The sequence below is a fragment of the Arachis hypogaea genome, chromosome 11 (genome assembly GCF_003086295.3).
Source record: "Arachis hypogaea cultivar Tifrunner chromosome 11, arahy.Tifrunner.gnm2.J5K5, whole genome shotgun sequence".
Taxonomy (NCBI): Eukaryota; Viridiplantae; Streptophyta; class Magnoliopsida; order Fabales; family Fabaceae; genus Arachis; species Arachis hypogaea.
In genome coordinates, this window is record NC_092046.1 from 62,741,401 (window position 1) to 62,763,533 (window position 22,133).

The 22,133-nt window shown below is 36.0% G+C and overlaps 2 protein-coding genes and 1 non-coding gene across 3 annotated transcripts; 1 reads left to right on the forward strand and 2 right to left on the reverse strand.

Annotated features, from left to right (window-relative positions):
- Window positions 1-1,403: 1,403 nt before the first annotated feature.
- Window positions 1,404-4,970, forward strand: LOC112722003 (subtilisin-like protease 4). Its single transcript, XM_025772991.3, has one exon. The coding sequence runs from the start codon at window positions 1,698-1,700 to the stop codon at window positions 3,975-3,977; it is 2,280 nt and encodes a 759-aa protein (XP_025628776.1). The 5' UTR covers window positions 1,404-1,697; the 3' UTR covers window positions 3,978-4,970.
- On the reverse strand, window positions 4,496-6,063 carry LOC112722004 (uncharacterized). The gene is made up of 3 exons (XM_025772992.3): window positions 5,729-6,063; window positions 5,440-5,555; window positions 4,496-5,257 (listed from the first exon to the last, which is right to left on the reverse strand). Exons 1-3 carry the CDS (start codon window positions 5,864-5,866, stop codon window positions 4,771-4,773), a joined length of 741 nt encoding a protein of 246 aa, XP_025628777.1. The 5' UTR covers window positions 5,867-6,063; the 3' UTR covers window positions 4,496-4,770.
- Window positions 6,064-21,716: 15,653 nt separating this feature from the next.
- LOC112724444 (small nucleolar RNA R71) lies at window positions 21,717-21,824 on the reverse strand. Its single transcript, XR_003163605.1, has one exon. It is a non-coding gene; the product is annotated as a small nucleolar RNA R71 (small nucleolar RNA).
- Window positions 21,825-22,133: the final 309 nt, after the last annotated feature.

Sequence of the window (22,133 nt, forward strand, 5' to 3'; positions counted from 1 at the left end):
AGTTCAACGAGTAGGAACAATAAAGACAATGAAGAACGTTGCTGGGCAGAGAGAAGAAGATGAAGAGGGGTGACGATGCCATGCTAGAAATTGGGATTAAAACTAGGTATAGGGACCACATTGGGTCAAACAGTTTCAATTGTCACCTCAACTTGCCTTTATCTACGCCAGCGTGCCTTCTCAGTGCCAGGTCACTGCCGGCGGCAGTTAATTTGCCCGGAGATGTGGCTAGGGACGACCTTGGTGCAATTTTAACAAAGTCGGGTACATAAATGGTGCAATTGGTAAGTCAGGGACTAAATTGGTGCAAACCGTGAATCTCAGGGACCACTTTGGGGTTTAACTCTTTCTCAATAAGTAGAAACAATTCTGTTAGGTAACAATTAAGGTACTAACCAAATATTAGTTAGGTCGCAAAAAAAATTCAAAAAACATAAAGAACAACCTGTAATTCACTCCAAAAATTAATTTTATTACTATAACAAAAAACAAAAATCATCTGAAATCTTAATCATTTTATTTCTCTCTCCCATATTTTTCTTTCTCACGAACAAAAGCCTCCTTTCACAGTGCTTTCCTCCGTCGTACATGCGCTTACTTCTGCCAAATGTGTGCTTCTCTCCACCACGCCCTTACTTCTCTCCGCTATGTGTTCGTTTCCCTCCATCACGCCCTTGCTTCCCTTTGTTGGGCCATTGCCCCACTTCCGTGTGCATCTCTCCGACGTGGTTAACCTCTCCGCCATGTTCGAAACATCCAAAACCGAAAAAAAAAAAACATCCAAAAATAAAAGAAACATCCGTTGTTGATTATTGTTATGTTTTGATTTTTTAGATTTTTTTTTATTTTAAAAAAGAAACATCCAAAATATAATAAAAGAAACGTCTAAAATTAAATGAAAAGAACCATCTAAAATCATTGTAAAAAAGAAGATTTAAAGCCTAACAAAAAAATATTTAAAATTATTGTACAAAAATTTCAAATGTGATCCGGAAAAAGAAGAAACGTGGAGGGAGAGGCCTAACAAAAAAATATTTAAAATTATTGTACAAAAATTTCAAATGTGATCCGGAAAAAGAAGAAGCGTGGAAGGAGAGACAGTGGGGAGGGAGAGGCGGCACGAAGGGAGAGACGCAGAGACAAAAAAGAGACGCTGAAAAAGAGGTGAAGAGAGGTGAGAGGACATAAATTTTTTTAGAGTAACTAATTTTTCAAATTTTAAAATAACAAATTTTTAAAAAGTTGGCTACATATAAAATTGATTCCCTATACTTTTTGAAGTAAAAATGTTCAACTTGGCAAAGACAAAAGGACATAAATTGCAGAAAGTATAGACATAGGAAGGTAATGTTCAACAACGCGGGACAAGAATTGTCTAAAGAAATGCAATCTGCCGAAGTTAAAATGAGGATCATGATTCCCGACAAACATAACCATGTTGATCAAAATCATTTCATGACACTGGTGACAAGTTACTTTATTATTACTTCTTTACACCAAGATAAAGACTAGTCCACGACCACTTGTAAATGCCGGCTTCAGTTAATTGCTGAATTGTGCATGCTCCAGTTATCATTTGTGTGTGTATATATATATATTGAGATATATCCATATTCAAAACACATCAAACTAACAGAAAAGCCTTCCTCTTCCATAATTGTCCATAAAGCAGAAATCAAAGTTTCCTTCTACCTAACATGGATGTTTTCTATTTTGTTGCTCTTATTTTCATGTTGAGCTTCCATATTCATTTTACTCAAGGAAGTGTACTGAACCCCACCATTGAGAAAACTGAGACAAACAGTTTTCAAACATACATTATCCATGTGAGAAAGCCAGAGAGTAAGATATTCACGCAGTCAGAAGATTTGATGAACTGGCACAACTCATTCATGCCGCCACCTGCCACTACGACGAGCACTATGGAACAACCACGAAGAATGCTTTATTCATACCGGAATGTGCTGAGTGGTTTTGCTGCAAGACTCACTGAAGAGGAGCTGAGAGGGGTGGAAAAGAAGGATGGTTTTATCTCAGCTCATCCACAAAGGATACTCCATCGTCAAACGACGCATACCCCAGAATTCTTGGGGCTGCAGCAACAAATGGGACTGTGGAAACAATCAAATCTCGGCAAGGGGGTTATTATTGGGGTGGTGGACTCCGGCATCACACCTAATCATCCTTCGTTCAATGACGCAGGAATGCCGCCCCCACCTTCGAAATGGAAAGGGAGATGCGAACTAAATGGAACAGCTTGTAACAACAAACTAATTGGTGCAAGGACTTTCAACGTTGCAGCAACAGCAATGAATGGAACTCAAAATGTGCCACCTATTGATGAAGATGGACATGGGACTCACACAAGCAGCACTGCAGCTGGTGCCTTTGTGGATTATGCAGAAGTATTGGGAAATGCCAAAGGCACAGCTACAGGGATGGCTCCTTTGTCTCACGTGGCAATGTATAGAGTATGCTTCGGAGATCCCTGCCCCGAGGCTGATATACTGGCTGCATTAGATGCAGCCGTGGAGGATGGGGTCGATATAATATCAATATCCCTTGGCCTAAGCGAGCCACCTCCATTTTACAATGATAGCACTGCAATAGGTGCATTTGCAGCAATTCAGAAAGGAATATTTGTAAGTTGTGCAGGAGGAAATCTTGGCCCCTCTAATAGCACTATAGTTAATGGAGCCCCATGGATTCTCACTGTTGGAGCAAGCACTATTGACAGAACCATTGTAGCAACAGCAAAGCTTGGAAACGGGGAAGAATTTGATGGTGAATCTGTTTTCCAGCCTTCTAGTTTTCCTTCAACATTGCTGCCCTTGGCATATGCTGGCAAGAATGGCAACCAACAATCTGCAGTATGCGCTAACAGATCCTTGAGTGACACTGACTTCAGAGGAAAAGTTGTTTTGTGCGAAAGAGGAGGAGGAATAGCAAGAATTGCAAAAGGGGATGAAGTGAAAAGAGCTGGTGGGGCTGCCATGATTCTCATGAATGATGAAATCAGTGGCTTCAGTCTATCAGCTGATGCACATGCGTTACCTGCGACACATGTAAGCTATGCTGCTGGATTGAAGATAAAAGGCTATATAAATTCCACCGCGACACCTACAGCCACCATTTTATTTAAGGGAACTATCATCGGAAACTCCCTGGCTCCTGCTGTTACATCCTTCTCATCAAGAGGTCCGAATTTGCCGAGTCCTGGTATTTTGAAGCCAGATATCATAGGGCCAGGCAGTAGCATATTAGCTGCCTGGCCATTCCCCCTCGACAACAGCACTGATTCTAAATCCACCTTCAACATTATGTCCGGCACATCAATGGCATGCCCACATCTCAGCGGAATTGCTGCTTTGCTAAAAAGCTCTCATCCTGACTGGTCACCAGCAGCCATTAAATCTGCCATAATGACTTCTGCAGACACGCTAAATTTAGAACACACACCCATCGTTGATGAGAGAAATCAACCTGCAGATCTCTTTGCCACAGGTTCCGGCCATGTGAATCCATCGAGAGCAAATGATCCAGGACTAGTTTATGATATTGAACCTGATGATTATATACCTTATCTTTGTGGTTTAGGCTACAGTAATAGGGAAATTGGGTACCTTGCACAGAGAACAATTAAGTGCTCTGAAACATCAAGCATTCCTGAAGCACAACTCAATTATCCCTCATTTTCTATTGCACTTGGTTCCTCGCAGACATTCACAAGGACTGTGACAAATGTTGGTGAGGCCTACTCATCTTATGATGTCATGGTTACAGCACCAGAAGGGGTTTCTGTGACAATCCAGCCAAATAAACTTAACTTTTCGGAAATAAACCAAAAAGAGACATATTCAGTGGCATTCAGCCGTACAGATTCAGCTGATAAGACAGCAGATTATGCTCAAGGGTCACTAGCATGGGTCTCTGCCAAACACATTGTAAGAAGCCCTATCTTGGTAAAGTTTGTATAACATAGAATCAGGTGAATTAGTAATAGTAACAACTTGTACTACCAAAGTCCAGACAATCAGTTCCATTGTCAGAAACTAGCTACTACATGTAATAAGTGCAAAGAAAAGCTGAAATCCTACAATTTCACTATCTTTGTTTCTATTTTCACTCCATTAATGTGATGCATAAACAAAATTCAACTATATCACCATAAGATTTTGAAGCCTTACTTTCAAGTATGAGCAAATATTTTGGGTTTGGCACTGCCAAGCAAGTTAAGGAAGTGAAAGTATTATTGTTCACAATGTCATGGAACAGTATACGCTGAAGATCTTTGCAAAGACAGATACTAGAATTTTAAAAAATTATGCAGCTATTAAATATGGGAAATATGCCTAACAATATAACCTCTCCAAGGAATACATCATTTCTTTGTATAAAGCAACTCAACAAATAGTAAAACAAAAGCTCTAAAAACTTAGCCTAACCAGTCTACGTTCAGGGTATAATAATGACAAATAAACAGAACACTCGTAAAGATTTCAAAAATGTTCCTTGTAAAGATCTAGCATCCATTTTGGACAACTTTTCAGGATGATTTCCAACAAAACATGGCAGATAATATCTAACCTCATGCTAATTTAAAAGAATAAGGGACCCAAAATAAGATTCGGATGTAAAGAGACATTTTCAGAATGGCACATATTTTTAGTTGGCTCTACATAAACAATTGCAGAAGAATTGGCATCTGTGGTATCCAACCATAAAAGGGTAGTGCCTGGAAAGGAAGAAATTGAAACAAATTGCAATTCATCAACCAAAACCAGGAGGCACATCAGGATCTTCATCACTACAATCAGACAGATGATTTTGCTCGTCAGAACTCAAAAAACCAGGAGGCGCATTGTTATTATCATCGCTTTCACCGGGTGGATCCAGTGATACATGGGAAACTTCGGGCTGCTCTGCAGAAGATCCTTGCCCATGAGATTGTGGCTTCCCTTGATCATGGTCTTGCTTATTGTTATTCACATTATTATGTAAGGTGAATCCTGGTGGCTCTTCAGGCTCATTCTCGTGCAACATATCATCAATCTTCTCGGTAACTGAACCTGTTTCACCTTGTTGTCTCTGAGTTGGCACTGCCTTGGAATTTGAAACCGTAACCTCCTCTTCCCCCTTTGGATTCACCAGCTTGTCATACACAGATTGCACTGTCTCCGCAATTTCAGTTTTCATACCATCATTTGATCTAATTATTTGCCACAAGCTATCAGATATCTGACTCATTACTTTGTCACTGGGAACAAACAAACGATAGAGCAAATAAAAATTCCATACACATAAACTCACTCAACTATAAGTAGAATACACAATTAAAATGCAATTCAATCAGAAAACTCAAGTAAAAGAGCTAACAACTATGAACAAGATGCAATTTGAACAGAATAACTGAATACCTGAGGATGGGGATTTACTTACCCAACTTCAAGATATATGGCATCAGAAAGTTGTCTAGGTTTCTTATTCTCAGCTCCGGCACCATTAAGAGCCGCTGATTGCTTCACAATTGAGGCAATATGTTGTCGCAGCTCTTCCTGTAACAATAAATTGCGAGGTTCACTGTTACTGATACACAAGATAATCTTATATTGCTGATAATTAGAAGAACATAAATCAAATTAGGAATTTGAAACCCTAAAATAAGGAAAGGGAAAAGTGGGAGTGAGGGTGGGAAAGAGAGAAAGAGAAGGGAAGGGGGAAAGCGTACATTGTCCTTGAGCTTACGAATGATCTTCAAACGGAGCCTGTCAAAGTCGCCGTCGTCCTTGAGTTTCGCTATTACATCTTCTTTGCCAACAGCTACTCCTCCACCACCACCACCGCCACTACCGCCACTGCCGCCCATCACATTGACGACCCTAACTCGCTCCCTCCTAAGTCTTCTTACCTCACCGTGTGAAGTTCAAATTGAATAATTAATTAAGAAATTACCCATACTCTTATAAAATAACTAAATAAATAAATAAGATAGAGGTAACAAATATAAAATATAAAATATAATTAGATAATTTTAGTAGTAATATTCATTACAATTAATATTATAAAGAAGATGATTCATATATAGTAGTAGTAGCGTATGAAAGAAAGAGAGAGAAAAAATTTTCATATATAGATAATAGAGAGAGAAGATTATTGTTATTGATGTGTGTTATACACTGAGGTTCAACTATTTATACATGAAATGAGGCTTCATTTTTTACTATCATTAAAAAAAAAGTCTAGGGGGCCAGCAACTTTGTTAAATTATGGCCAATATGTAACCAGCAAAGAAAAGTGAGCCATTAGATGAAAGTTCACACCAATCTCACACCATTAAAACCATCATTGATGGCTATTTGATGGCTACAAATCACAAAAGTTACTGCCCCCTAGCATTCCTCATCATTAAATGTAATAACTTTGGAAACTTAGCATTTCAATATGGGAAAAGATGAGCCACCTATGGTCATCCACATTATTCTTATCGCAACACTCCCCCTTGGATGACCATTTAGAATTATTGCCTCGTTAAAACCTTACTAAAGAAAAACCCAGTGGAAAAAAAAATCTTAGTGAAGGAAAAAGAGTACAATATCCTTTAGTGATAGGGACTGCCTCATTAAAAACCTTATCAAGAAAAACCCAATGGAAAAAAATCTGACCAAGGAAGAAAGAGTACAGTCTCCCCCTCTTGCCGACATCAAATCAGTACAGTCTCCCACTCTTACCGACATCATTTAATGTCTTGAAATCGGCGCATCCCAATCTCATGTACCAATCTTTCAAAGGAGGATTTTGGGAGTGACTTTGTAAATAAATCTACCAGATTATCACTTGAGCAGATCTGTTGGATATCAATTGTTCCTTGATTTTGAAGATCATGAGTGAAGAAGAATTTGGGAGAAATATGCTTTGTTCTATCACCTTTGATGTATCCGCCTTTAAGTTGAGTAATGCATGCTGTATTATCTTCAAATAGGACAGTTGGAGCTATCTTATGATCAATCAATCCAAATGATGACAGAATATATTGAATCAGGCTCCTCAGCCAAAAACACTCGCGACTAGCTTCATGAATTGCTAGTATTTCAGCATGATTAGAGGAGGTTGCTGCTATTGTCTGTTTTGTGGACCTCCATGATATAGCTGTACCACCATATGTGAATAGGTATCCTGTTTGAGATCTCCCTTTATGTGGATCAGACAAATATCCAGCATCTGCATAGCCAACTAATTGTGACTTGGATTCATAGGGATAAAACAATCCCATATCAACCGTTCCATGAAGATATCGAAAGATCTGTTTGATTCCACTCTAATGTCTTCTGGTTGGAGAGGAACTATATCTTGCTAGTAAATTCACCGCGAATGATATGTCAGGTCGCGTATTATTGGCAAGATACATCAGCGCTCCAATGGCACTAAGATATGGTACTTCAGGACTAAGGATATCTTTGTTCTCTTCTTTAGGACGGAATTGATCCTTTTCCACATCGAAAGATCTTACGATCATTAGGGCACTCAAAAGATGTGACTTATCCATATAAAATCTTTTCAAGATTTTTCTGTGTATGTTGTTTGATGAATAAAGATCCCATTTTTTGTATGCTCGATTTGCAGGCCGAGACAAAATTTAGTTCTTCCAAGTTCTTTCATCTTAAACTCTTCTTTTAGAGTTTTTATAATTGTTGGAATCTCTTCAGGAGTCCCAATGATATTTAAATCATCAACGTACACAGCAATTATAATGAATTCAGATGCAGTTTTCTTTATGAAAACACATGGGCAGATATCATCATTCTTGAATCTGTTTTTGACCAAATACTCAGTAAGACGATTATACCACATTCGTCTAGATTGCTTTAGACCGTATAAAGATCTTTGCAATTTAACTGAGTATAACCCCTGCAAAAATTCATTGGATGGTTTAGACATCTTTAGTCCTTCAGGAACTTTCATATAGATATCCCGATATAATGAGCCATATAAATAGGCTGTTACCACATCCATAAAATGCATATGTAGTTTATGATATGCAGATAAACTGACCAAATAACGCAATGTTATCGCATCCACTACTGGGAAATACGTTTCTTCATATTCTATACCAGGCCTTTGTGAAAAAACTTGTGCCACAAGTCGGGCTTTGTAGCGCACAACTTCATTTTTCTCATTTCGTTTTCTTACAAATACCCATCAGTATCCAACAGGTTTTACATCTTCAGGTGTACGGACTACGGGTCCAAAGACTTCACGTTTTGCAAGTGAGTCTAATTCATCCTTCATGGCTTCTTTCCATTTTGGTCAATCATTCCTTTGTCGACATTCTCCGACTGATCTTGGCTCAAGATCCTTACTTTCATGCATGATATTTAATGCCACATTATATGCAAATATTTTATTGACAATTGTCTTATTTTGGTCCCATTTCTCTCCTGTAAAGACATAATTTATCGAGATCTCATCATTTTCATAATTTTCAGGTACCTGAATATCTTCTGGTGTTAAAATTATATAAGAATTTTGGACAACTGCAGGTGTCTTTACTATGTCTTTTTCAACAGGAATAGTATTTTTCTCTTTTCTCTTTCGAGGATTTTTATCTTTGGAACCGACAAGTCTGCCACGCTTCTGGTGTGTATTTGCTTCTGTGGCTATTTGTCCTACTGGGACATCAGGCAATTTATTTGCTATTCTTTACAAATGTATAATCTTTTGAACTTCTAGTTCACATTGCCCTGATCGAGGATCTAAATGCATCAACGATGATGCATTCCAATTAAGTTCCTTTTCAGGAAGCTTATTCTCTCCCCCTAATGTTGGAAATTTTGATTCATCAAAATGACAATCCACAAACTGGGCTTTAAATACATCTCCCGTTTGTATCTCAAGATACCTCACTATAGAAGGAGAATCATATGCAACATATATCTCCAATTTTCTTTGGGGTCCTATTTTGGTGCGATTAGGTGGTGCAATGGGAACATATATCGCGCACCCAAATATTCTTAAATGGGAGACATTTGGCTGCTGGCCAAAAGCTAATTGCATAGGAGAGAACTGATGGTAACTCGTTGGCCTCAAACGAATAAGTGCTGTGGCATGTAAAATAGCATGCCCCCAAACCGAGGTTGGGAGATTTGTTCTCATAAGTAAGGGTCTAGCAATCAATTGGAGGCGTTTAATAAGTGATTCTGCTAACCCATTTTGTGTGTGAACATAAGCTACTGGATGTTCAACACTTATTCCATCAGCCATACAATAAGCATCAAAAGCTTGGGAAGTAAATTCACCAGTATTATCAAGGTGAATTGCTTTGATTGGATTTTTAGAAATTGTGCTTTTAATCGAATAATTTGAGCCAGTAATCTCGCAAACGTCAGGTTGCGAGAAGACAATAAGCACACATGTGACCATCTCGAAGATGCATCTATTAGGACCATAAAATATCTGAAAGATCCACATGGTGGATGAATAGGTCCACATATATCACCTTGAATCCTTTCTAGGAATTCAGGGGACTCAAATCCAATCTTTACTAGTGATGGCCTTAAAATTAACTTTCCCTGAGAACATGCAGCACAACAAAATTCACTAGTTTTAAGAATCTTCTGGTTTTTTAGTGAATGTCCATGAGAGTTTTCAATAATTCTCCTCATCATGGTTGTTCCCGAATGACCCAATCTATCATGCCAAGTTATGAATTCATTTGGGCTAGTAAACTTCTGGTTTACAATGGCATGTGATTCAATTGCACTAATCTTGGTATAATATAACCCAGATGAAAGTGAGGGCAACTTTTCTAATATAACTTTCTTATTTGAATCATGAGTTGTGATACATAAGTACTCATGATTTTTCTCATTCATAGTCTCAGTATGATATCCATTTTGGCGAATATCTTTAAAGCTCAACAAGTTTCTTCGAGACTTAGTAGACAATAGTGCATTATTTATTATGAATTTTGTTCCTCTAGGGAACAAAATTATAACTCTTCCGAAGCCTTCTATCACATTGCCCGAGCCAATAATAGTATTAACATATTATTCTTTTGGCACAAGATGGGTAAAATATATATCACTTTTAAGAATAGTGTGCGAACTTGCACTATCCGCAAGGCAAATATCTTCAGAATATGTCCTTGCCATTTTTCTTCAAAAACAAATGATAATTATAAAATGAGTAGAAGTACACGCACAGTCAAATTATTCACATGAATACTTAACAAACACATACACATATCAAACTATGCCATCATTGATCAAATAGCCAATATTATCTTCAGAATCCTTAAAGAAATTAGATACATCATAATGAGTGGTGGAATTTTCATCATTTGAAACAAAATTTGTTTCCTTTTCTTTGTCATCCCTTTTCAAGAATGCTTGATAAAGATCAACTAGGTGCCTTGGGGTACAACAGGTACGTGACCAATGGCCCTTTCCACCACAACGGAAGCATTTATCCTCAATTGATATACTTTGCCCATTATTTCTTTCTTTATCCCACTTCTGGTGAGATCTTTCTTGTGAACATAATTTCTTTTCCTTCCATAATTTTTCTTGTTATCAAAATCTTGCCATTTACCTCTTCTGGGGTTAATTGCCGCATTTACTTCAGGAAATGGGGCGGCGCCAACTAGGCGCGCTTCATGATTCCTTAAAAGTAACTCATTGTTGCGTTCAGCAACAAGAAAGCAAGAAATTAACTCAAAATATTTTTAAATTCTTTTTCTCGATACTGCTGCTGCAGGAGCACATTCGAGACATGGAAGGTCAAGAAAGTTTCCCCTAACATATCGGGTTTGAGGAAGTATCACATGATTGTACCTTTCTTCAAAGTCTTTCCACAAATCTGCAAGATCTTTTAATGTGGGATATTCATTTTTCAATCATTCGTCAAGATGACGATGAAGGAAAATTATGGCCTTGACTTTTATCCTTATGGGATGTATTATTTTCAGCCTCAACGGTATCTTCAAGATCCATTGAATCAAGATGGATTTCAACATCTATATCCATGATAAATAATTATTTCCAAATATATCAAGAGCATTATATTCAAGATGAAAGAGTTTCGACATAATAAAAATTTGTTACCTGGAGTCTTCCTAAAATTTGATTAGAGTCTCGTGCTGATAACGTTTTATAAAATAACTAAATAAATAAATAAGAAAGATGTAACAAATATAAAATATGAAATATAATTAGATAACTCTAGTAGTAATATTCACTACAATTACTATTATAAAGGAGATGATATATATATATATATATATATATATATATATATATATATATATATATATATATATATATATATATATATATATATGATGCACAGACACTGACACCGACACGGGACACGACACGACACGGGACACGCCGACACGCGAATTTTAAAATCTTATAAGACACGGGGACACGCATACATATAAAATATGAAGTATTTTTTTAGATAAATCATAATGGTATTTTGATATTTTATTGATACTAAAATATAAATTAATTTTTTAATTATTTTTAATATCTTATTTTAATTATATCAATTATTTAAAATATTTTTTGTTTTAATAAATAATAATATATACTATATCTAAATTTATCTCAAAAATATATGTTAAGAATAAGATTGGAAACGCTGACACGTGATGGTATTTAGGTGTGTCCAAGCGTGTCCGGTGAAGAATTTTTTATTTTTTATTAAGACACGGTTTGGACACAGCAGACACGCATGTCGGACGAGTGTCAGTGAGTGTCGTGTCCAAAATGTGTCCGACACGCGGACACGGCAACTCAGCGAAGTGTCCGTGCTGCATATATATATATAGTAGTAGCGTATGAAAGAAAGAGAGAGAGAAAAGTTTCGTATATAGATAATAGAGAGAAGATTATTGTTATTGATGTGTGTTATACACTGAGATTCAACCTCTATTTATACATGAAATGAGGCTTCATTTTCCACTATCATTAAATGTAATAACTTTGGAAACTTAGCATTTCAATATGAAAAAAGATGAGCCACCTATGGTCATCCACATTATTCTTATCGCAACACATACACCCGTGTTTAGCATTCTTATATTCATTTAAAAAAAACTGTGACAATAATTTAGTGAGCAAACTAGTATTTTTAGTTTTTTACCCATAATAAGGAATAACATTACGAAAATAGAAATTTTTTAAATTAAACTATGAATTTTTTATTCCCATTTTTATGTACGAGTATGATTAACCACTACTAAAATATTTATAAAATAAATCTTATTTTTTATCTTTGAAAAAATCAGTAATTAGATATTGATCCTTCTAATTATTTTTTTAGACATTTCTCTTTTTTTTAATTCCAGATTCAAAGAAAAAATTCTTGACTCTATTAGATTTTTGTCTCTTTCACTCACATTACTTGTTCTATATTCTTCTTTATCTGCACAGTTGCTGGTTCTCTCTTGCACCGTGTTTGTTCTCTATTCCTCACCGCAACACGCTTCCGTTGCCGCCCACTACACTTGGGTCCACCACTTTATTGCTTTCTATTGCCTCTCTGTTCCTCTTCTTCATCAGCGACTCTGATCTCTGTCCTTCTCCCTCCACCTCTGCCTCTGCGACCTAATCTTTTAAGGTTTCATTTTATTTTTATTTTATTTTATTTTTTATCAGCCTGTTTGGACACCTTTAAATGATGAAATTAGAATTTAATTCCATAGTTTGGAACAACTAACTCATTTAATGAGATAGAATTGAATTCCATTATTTGGAATGACTTGTTGATGAATTACATTATTTCTCTAAGATATTTTTACCCCTCAATAAATATTAAGTATAATTTTATTTATCAATTAAATTAGATAATATAATTATATAAATCACTTATAAGTAAAATTGGTCTAACACAACCTCACCAATTAGACAAATCTCACCCATGAAATCATGATAGGTAGAATTTTTTTAAAAACGAGAAATTTAAATTATTTTAAAAAAAAATCAACATCTCATAATTTTTTCATTTTTTTTCTATAATCTTATTTGTGTGTGATTATGACACTCATTTGATATGATCATGTTTTTGTTAAAAAATAATAAAATTAAAAATGAGATAACCCCATAAGCCATAAACATAACAAAGTTTAATTTAAAACAAAATACTCATAATCCATATCAATAAATCAACCTCACATGACCCTCATAGAAGTTTTGAGTTTCCATCACGCTAAACATAACATAAAAGTCTAAATAGTAGAGATTTCATCATACTAAGTATAACATAAAAAAGGAACATTAGTTTAAATCTAAAAACATTGCCACAAATTTCTAAAACTCAAAATCCATTTTTCCCAGACGAAGCTTGACGTGGCGAAAATTGGCGAGTTAAGAAATTATTATAAGAGATGCGTTGCAAGTATAGTTCTCAACCAACCAAAATTTCGCTTATCAATTTAAAAGGATTGTCACAAAATTAGAATTAAAATACTGGGAGTATGAATCCCAGGTCGTCTCCCAATGAATTGCAGAAAGATGTGCTATTTTATTAATCAGATATTTTCTAAAAATGGTTTGAGTTGATAAACAGGAAATTAAATTAGAGAATTTATGTAATTTAAATAAAAACCTTGACCGGGAGTAGATTAGTTGGAAGCCCTATTCTTGTTGGAGCACTCTCAAGATTAATTGATAATTGAGGGTTGTCTGCTTAGTTAGCCTTTACTATGTAAAAGAATGTCAAGCTAGTTGGAAAGCTATTTCTATTTACAAGTTCCAATCCTCTCCCTTTGAAGGGATTGGTGTTAGTGACTAGAGGGCAATCCAACAATAAACCCAATTACAATTTTTCTCTTGAGTGTTCCAACTCAAGGTTCTCCTTTCAATCAACTCCCAATCAAGTTATGGAACTACTCGCTCATTATGAATGTAAACTTCACAACATAAGAAAGGGAAATAAAGAAAGACATGATAAATAATAATCAAAAGATCAATTAAAAATAAAAATAGTTCTTGTATTAATAAATTCTAAAAATAATCCAATAGTAATTCTGAATAAATTGAGGACATGGAAGAGTAAGAGACAAGTAAGGAAAACAAACTAGAATAATGAAGTCTTGGCGGAGGTAATAACTCTTCTCAATATCCCAATCCAAAAAAGCAATAAAAACGAATTCCTAAGAACTATCAATGTGTAGAGAGAAAACCTAGAGGAGAGGTAAAATCAGATCTAAAACTAAAATTATGCGGAATGAATGTTGTCCTCCGGTCTCTGCATGTTTCCTGGCTCTAATCTGCTTTTCTGGGCCGAAAACTGGGTCAAAATAGGGCCCAAAATCGTCCCCAGCGAATTCTGCAGATTCTGCAGATCGCGCACGCCACGCGATCGCGTCATCCAGCGTTTTGCCTTGCCACGCGTGCGCGTCGTCCACGCCTTCGCATCACTTGTGCAGTTTTCAATCCGCGCGGTCGCGTGAGCCATGCGTCCGCGTCACTACAATTTCCTCTATGTCGCGCGGTTGCGTGAGCCATGCATCCGCGTCACTTCTCGCTGGTCATCTCCTCAATTTCTTGTGTTCCTTCCATTTTTGCAAGCTTCCTTTCCAATCTCCAAGTTATTCATGCCCTATAAAGCCTGAAACACTTGACACACAGATCACGGCATCGAATGGGATAAAGGAGAATTAAAATACATAATTAAAAATCTCCAGGAAGCAAGTTTTCAACCATGAAGTATTTTTAGGAAGAAATTATAAATGCATGCTAATCATATGAATAAGTGGGTGAAGATTTGATAAAACCGCACAATTAAGCACAATATAAACCATAAAATAGTGGTTTATCAACCGTCCCACACTTAGTCATTAGCATGTCCTTATGCTTAGTTGAAAGAGATAAAATAAATGAGTGGGAACATGTAAAACTCATGCAATGCAATGCAACCTATATATGTGAATGCAACTATATGATTCTTGTCCACTTGGTCAGAAGTGAATAAGCTCTTCAAGACAATCACAAATCAAATTCCACTAATTCAATTCTTATACAGTAAGAACAGATAAAAATGCAAAAAGGTAGCTCATAAAAGCAGGGAACATAGAACTTAAGCATTGAACCCTCACTGATGATGTATGTATGCTCTAATCTCTCTAGTGTATAGGGTAATCACTCCATCCTTCTCTAATCATGCTTTCTAATTTTTGTTCTTCTCCTAACCAATCAACAACATTTAATATACCAATGCAAACATCATGAGGTCTTTTCAAGGTTGTAATGGGGCCAAGGTATGGGTAAGGGTACATATATGGCTAAGTAAGCTTATAAATTGAATCTTTAATTAACCCAAGCTTTCACCTAATCACACATATATATTCTTTATAGCTTAAATTTCACACCTAGCTACCCAAAATTTTCCTTTCACATTCCTCACTCATGTATCAACTTTTATTTTAATTTTATCATACATGCATTAATCTTTGAATTCTTAACTTAACATTGGGGTAATTTTGTCCCCTTATTTATTTATTGAATTATTTTTGGATTTTTTTTCAATTAAAACATAAGAATAAACATAGCTTATCAATGCATATAGATTTTTAATTTTTTTTATAGTTTTACATGAGTAGGTACCCAAATTCCCATTATATCATCATGACACATTCCCCTATTATCTTTTATTCCCACAATTTTCCCATACTTAATTAACACATAATTCCATCTTAAGCTAACCAAAGATTTAATTGGGATATATAATTGTTTTTCCGCTTAAGGCTAGTAATGTGGTAAAATAAAGAACAAACGGGATTTAAAGGCTCAAAGTGGCTAACAAAGGTAATTGAAAGGGTAGGCTTATTTGGGATAAGTGAGCTAAACAAATAATGGCCTCAATCATATGCAAGCATATAAATATATTAAACATTGGACATATAGGATGAAACAAAATATAAATTATAATCATAGAGAAGTAAACACACAAGAATAAAATAATTATGGTTAAATAATGTAACCATGTATAAAGGCTCAAATCTCACAGGTTGTGTGTTCTTTAGCTCAAAAACCATGTTCCAAATATAACTTCAAGCAAATTTAACACAAAAATTTTGATTAAAATTAGTGAAATTTTGTTCTAAAAATAGGGTCTTAAAAGAAACTTATTGTCTTTTCAATCAAGTAGAACATGCATGCAACTAATCTATTTCTATGCAATCTATCCTATTCTACAAAAGAAAAACTAACTAAATATCCTATTTTATTGGTGTTAGGGAAGAGAATTTACCTCCGGAAGTCAGGTACTGACCGACCTCCCCACACTTAAGGCTTTGCACCGTCCTCGGTGCCATTGTCAGGAACAAGGGTGGGCTGGTAGCAGTATCTCCACAGTCGGGACCGTCATGGCTCCCTGTGCTGGTAAAGGAAGTGGAGTCTGGGGTGTCGGAGTCTCTGTATTTTCCCTTAAGAAGCTCCTTGAGGTGTGTGAATCGGCGCTTGTTACGGCGCTCTCTTAGCTTTGCTTTGTGTTCCTGCCGATCCAACCTTTCAAGTATCTGATGGAGCAGTTGATTGGTTGTAGGTGCTTGTGGTGTTGAAGGAGGAATGTCTTCAGCCTGTTCAGTAGGCTGGTTTGTAGTGGCGGTTGGAGGTCTGATATATTTCCCGTTAGGGACATACTGATCATCCCGTGGAAGCATGGCTTTGGTGTCCCCAGCTCTGTAGGAGACTCCGGCTGCTAAGACAAGAGCTGAGACCAAGGCGGGAAAAGGTAAGTTGCCCGCAATTTGTACGTGTCCCATAGCATTCCGGATGTGTCTTGGTAGGTTCAAAGGTTGATCTGTAAGGATGCACCATAGTAGAACGGCCATGTCTGCAGTGAAGGAGGGCTCGTGAGTGCTCAGAAAGACGTAATGGGACATAATCTGTGCCCATACGCGAGCCTCCAAGGTAAGTGCGGAAGCCAATATTCCCTTAGGACGGGAACGATGGTATCCATAAATCCATCTGCTGCCAGGTAGTGCGATAACTCTGAGAATGGCGTCCCAGTCAAATTGGTACATCTGGCGCTTGAGTGCGGCTTCTTGAAATGCGTCCAGTCCTTCTGGAGTAGGGGGAAGATCCAAAGCTCGTTGAATGGCCTCTTCTGTAATAGGGACTTGCCTCTGACGGACATAGACAGACTGCAGGGTTGGCAGGTGGAAATTAGAGTAGAACTCGACTACCCAAGAAAGATTAACCTACCGTGGCTGTCTCTGAAGGAAACCCCATTGTCTTCGTTCAATTTGCGGCTCAACAAATTCAGCAATACGGGTCGGGAGGATAAGAAGGTATTCATTGTTGTAACTCCTTTCTGCCAGGATGGGGAACATCTGCTCACAGAAACGATTAGGAAATCGCGTAGTGTCCTTTGCTGGGAAGGATTTTTCTTTGTCATCGACCTTTATAATCCTCTTAATTCTTTTTGTTGAGGGTTTAACGGCAGTTGAAGAAGGCTCTGCCACTAATGCTCTTTTTGTTCCTCTCTTCGCTGGTGGTTTAGGAGTAGCTTTCTCTTTACCTTTCTTGGTGGCCATCCTGAAAAGGGAAAAAGGAAAGTAATTTGAATTCAAAGGGATAGAGCAAGGAAGAGGATGGTATAGGAGGTAATCAATGCACATTAAAGATGAATGAAGTTAACACATGGTCATGACTACATGTGAAAAATTATCATGGGGAATATAGTAAGTGCATATGATGACAATTAAATGCAAGGTGTTTATTGGCATGCAGGCAAAGGCATAAGTAGCATAGAACAAGCATTCAATGTCCAAGTTAGATTACCAAGTCTTTCATACTAACAATCTGTTTGTAATGACAATTATATTAAATTAATATGATATGAAAAAGGATTTTGTGAAAAGCAAGCATTTTAGAGTAGTAGTGATGAGCGGATAATTTATACGCTTTTTGGCATTGTTTTTACATAGTTTTCAGTATGATTTAGTTAGTTTTTAGTATATTTTTATTAGTTTTTAATTAAAATTCACATTTCTGGACTTTACTATGAGTTTGTGTGTTTTTCTGTGATTTCAGGTAATTTCTGGCTGAAATTGAGGGACTTGAGCAAAAATCATATTCAGAGGTTGAAGAAGGACTGCAGATGTTGTTGGATTCTGACCTCCCTACACTCAAAGTGGATTTTATGGATCTACAGAACTCCAAATGGCGCGCTCTCAATTGCATTGGAAAGTAGACATTTAGGGCTTTCCAGAAATATATAATAGTATATACTTTGATTGAGGATAGATGACGTAAACTGGCGTTGAACTCCAGTTCCATGCTGCATTCTAGAGTCAAACGCCAGAAACAGGTTACAAACTGGCATTCAACTCCAAGAGAAGCCTCTACACGTGTAAAGCTCAATGCTCAGCCCAAGCACACACCAAGTGGGCCCCAAAAGTAGATTTCTGCATTATTTACTCAATTCTGTAAACCCTAGTAACTAGTTTAGTATAAATAGGACTTTTTACTATTGTATTTACAGCCGGGGGATCTTTGATTAGTTTTATGCTATCTTAGACTTTTGTGAGGGCTGGCCATTCGGCCATGCCTGAATATTTATCACTTATGTATTTTCAACGGTAGAGTTTCTACACACCATAGCTTAAGGTGTGGAGCTCTGCTGTTCCTCAAAGATTAATGCAAAGTACTACTGTTTTTCTATTCAATTCAACTTATTCCACTTCTAAGATATTCATTCGCACTTCAATATGATGGATGTAATGATCGTGACAGTCATCATCATTCTCAACTTATGAACGCGTGCCTGACAACCACTTCCGTTCTACCTTAGATTGAATGGATATCTCTTGGATATCTAATACAGGGGACCGAGTCCGAGTTATTAGTGTCTTCGTGGTATAAGTTAGAACCCATGGACGGCCATTCTTGAGAATCCGAAAAGTCTAAACCTTGTCTGTGGTATTCCGAGTAGGATTCAGGGATTGAATGACTGTGACGAGCTTCAAACTCGCGAGTGCTGGGCGTAGTGACAGACGCAAAAGGATAGTAAATCCTATTCCAATATGATCGAGAACCGACAGATGATTAGCCATGCAGTGACAGCACATTGGACCATTTTCACTGAGAGGACAGGTGGCCATTGACAACGTTGATGCCTAACATACAGCTTGCCATGGAAAGGAGTAGGAAGGATTGGATGAAGATAGCATGAAAGCAGAGGTTCAAAGGGACAAAAGCATCTCTATACGCTTATCTAAAATTCTCACCAATGAATTACATAAGTATCTTTATCCTAGTTTATATTTTATTTATATTTTATTTCTCTTTTACTTATCAATTCATAAAATCAGTTGAATCCGCCTGACTGAGATTTACAAGGTGACCATAGCTTGCTTCAAGCCGACAATCTCCGTGGGATCGACCCTTACTCACGTAAGGTTTATTACTTGGATGACCCAGTGCACTTGCTGGTTAGTTGTACGAAGTTGTGAAACAGAATTAAGAACATGAACGTGCGTATTGAGTTTTTAGCGCCGTTACCAAGGAAGGAATGATCACGATTTCGCACACCAAGTTTTTGGCGCCGTTGCCGGGGATTGTTCGAGTTTGGACAACTGACGGTTTATCTTGTTGCTCATATTAGGTAATTTTATTTTAATTTTAAGCTTTTTATTTTTTATTTTCGAAAAAAATACAAAAAAATTTTTTTTTTCATCTTTTTCGTTTTTCCTAATTAATTTTCGAAAAATCAAAAAAATTTAACAAAATCATAAAATAAAAAATAATTTGATGTTTCTTGTTTGAGTCTAGAGTCAAGTTTTAAGTTTGGTGTCAATTGCATCTTTTTAATTTTCTAAAAATTATTTTCGAAAATTTCATGCATTGCATTCTTCATGATCTTCAAGTTGTTCTTGGCCAGTCTTCTTGTTTGATCTTCATATTTTCTTGTTTTGTGTCTTTTCTTGTTTTTCATATGCATTCTTGAATTATTAATGTCTAAAGAATAAAAATCTTTAAGTTTGGTGTCTTGCATGTTTTTCTTTTCTTGAAAATTTTCAAAAATAAGTCTTGATGTTCATCTTGATCTTCAAAGTGTTCTTGGTGTTCATCTTAACATTCATAATGTTCTTGCATACATTAGTTGTTTTGATTCATAATTTTCATGATTTGTTTCAATTTTGTGTTTTTCTCTTTCATCATTAAAAAATAAAAAAAATATCTTTATCTTATTTCACTCATAAATTTCGAAAATTTGAGTTGACTTTTTGAAAACTTTTTAAAATTTAGTTGTTTCTTATGAGTCAAGTCAAATTTTCAATTTAAAAACCTTATCTTTTTCAAATCTTTTTCAAAAAAAAAATCAAAGCTTTTTCATTTTTCTTTCACAATTTTCGAAAATTTCAAATTAATTTTCAAAATATTTTTCTTATTTTTATTTCATATTTTCGAATTTAATACCAACATTTAATATGATTGATTCAAAAATATTAAGTTGTTACTTGCCTATTAAGAAAGGTTCAATCTTTAAATTTTAAAATCATATCTTTTTGTTTCTTGTTAGTCAAGTAATCAACTTTAGTTTTCAAAATTAAATCTTTTCAATTCCTTATCATATCTTTTTAAAATTGATTTTCAAATCTCTTTCAATCAATCTTATCTTTTTGTTTCAATCATATCTTTTTCAAATTCAATCATATCCTTTTCAAAAACAAATTTCAAATCTCTTTCAATCAATCTTATCTTTTTGTTTCAATCATATCTTTTTCAATTTCAATCATATCCTTTTCAAAAACAAATTTCAAATCTCTTTTAATCAATCATATCTTTTTGTTTCAATCATATCTTTTTCAAAACTGCCCAACTAACTCTCTACCTTTAATTTTCGAAAATTCCTTCCCTCCTTTTGAAAATTTCGTTTTAATTAACTAATTATTTTAATTTTAATTTAATTTAATTTCAATTTTAATTTTCGAATTTTAAATTTAAATTTAAAATATTTTTATTTTATTTTGTTAAAATTTTCAAATTCTTCTCTCATCTCTAATCTCCTTCTATTTATTTATTCATCCATTAACACTTCTATCCTCACCCTTGTGTTTGGATTCTCATCTTTTCCTTCTTCTATTCTTACTCTCTTCTACTCATATAAAGGAATCTCTATACTGTGACATAGAGGATTCCATATTTTCTTTTCTGCTTTTTCTTCTTTTTCATATGAGCAGGAACAAGGATAAGAACATTCTTGTTGAAGCTAATCCTGAACCTGAAAGGACTCTGAAGAGGAAGCTAAGGGAAGCTAAAGCACAACTCTCTGGAGAAAATCTGACAGAAATTTTCGAAAAAGAAGAAGATATGGCCGAAAATAATAACAATGCAAGAAGGATGCTTGGTGACTTCACTGCACCTAATTCCAATTTACATGGAAAAAGCATCTCAATCCCTGCCATTGGAGCAAACAATTTTGAGCTTAAACCTCAATTAGTTTCTCTGATGCAACAGAACTACAAGTTTCATGGACTTTCATCTGAAGATCATTTTCAGTTCTTAACTGAGTTCTTGTAGATCTGTGATACTGTTAAGACCAATGGGGTTGATCCCGAGGTCTACAGGCTTATGCTTTTCCCGTTTGCTGTAAGAGACAGAGCTAGAGTATGGTTGGACTCTCAACCTAAAGATAGCCTGAACTCTTGGGATAAGCTGGTCACGGCTTTCTTAGCCAAGTTCTTTCCTCCTCAAAAGTTTAGTAAGCTTAGAGTGGATGTTCAAACCTTCAGACAGAAAGAAGGTGAATCCCTCTATGAAGCTTGGGAGAGATATAAGCAACTGACCAAAAAGTGCCCTTCTGACATGCTTTCAGAATGGACCATTCTGGATATATTCTATGATGGTCTATCTGAACTATCAAAGATGTCATTGGACCATTCTGCAGGTGGATCCATTCACCTAAAGAAAACATCTGTAGAAGCTCAAGAACCCATTGACATGGTTGCTAATAACCAGTTCATGTACACTTCTGAGAGGAATCCTGTAAGTAATGGGACGCCTCAGAAGAAGGGAGTTCTTGAAATTGATACTCTGAATGCCATACTGGCTCAGAACAAAATATTGACTCAGCAAGTCAATATGATTTCTCAGAGTCTGAATGGAATGCAAGCTGCATCC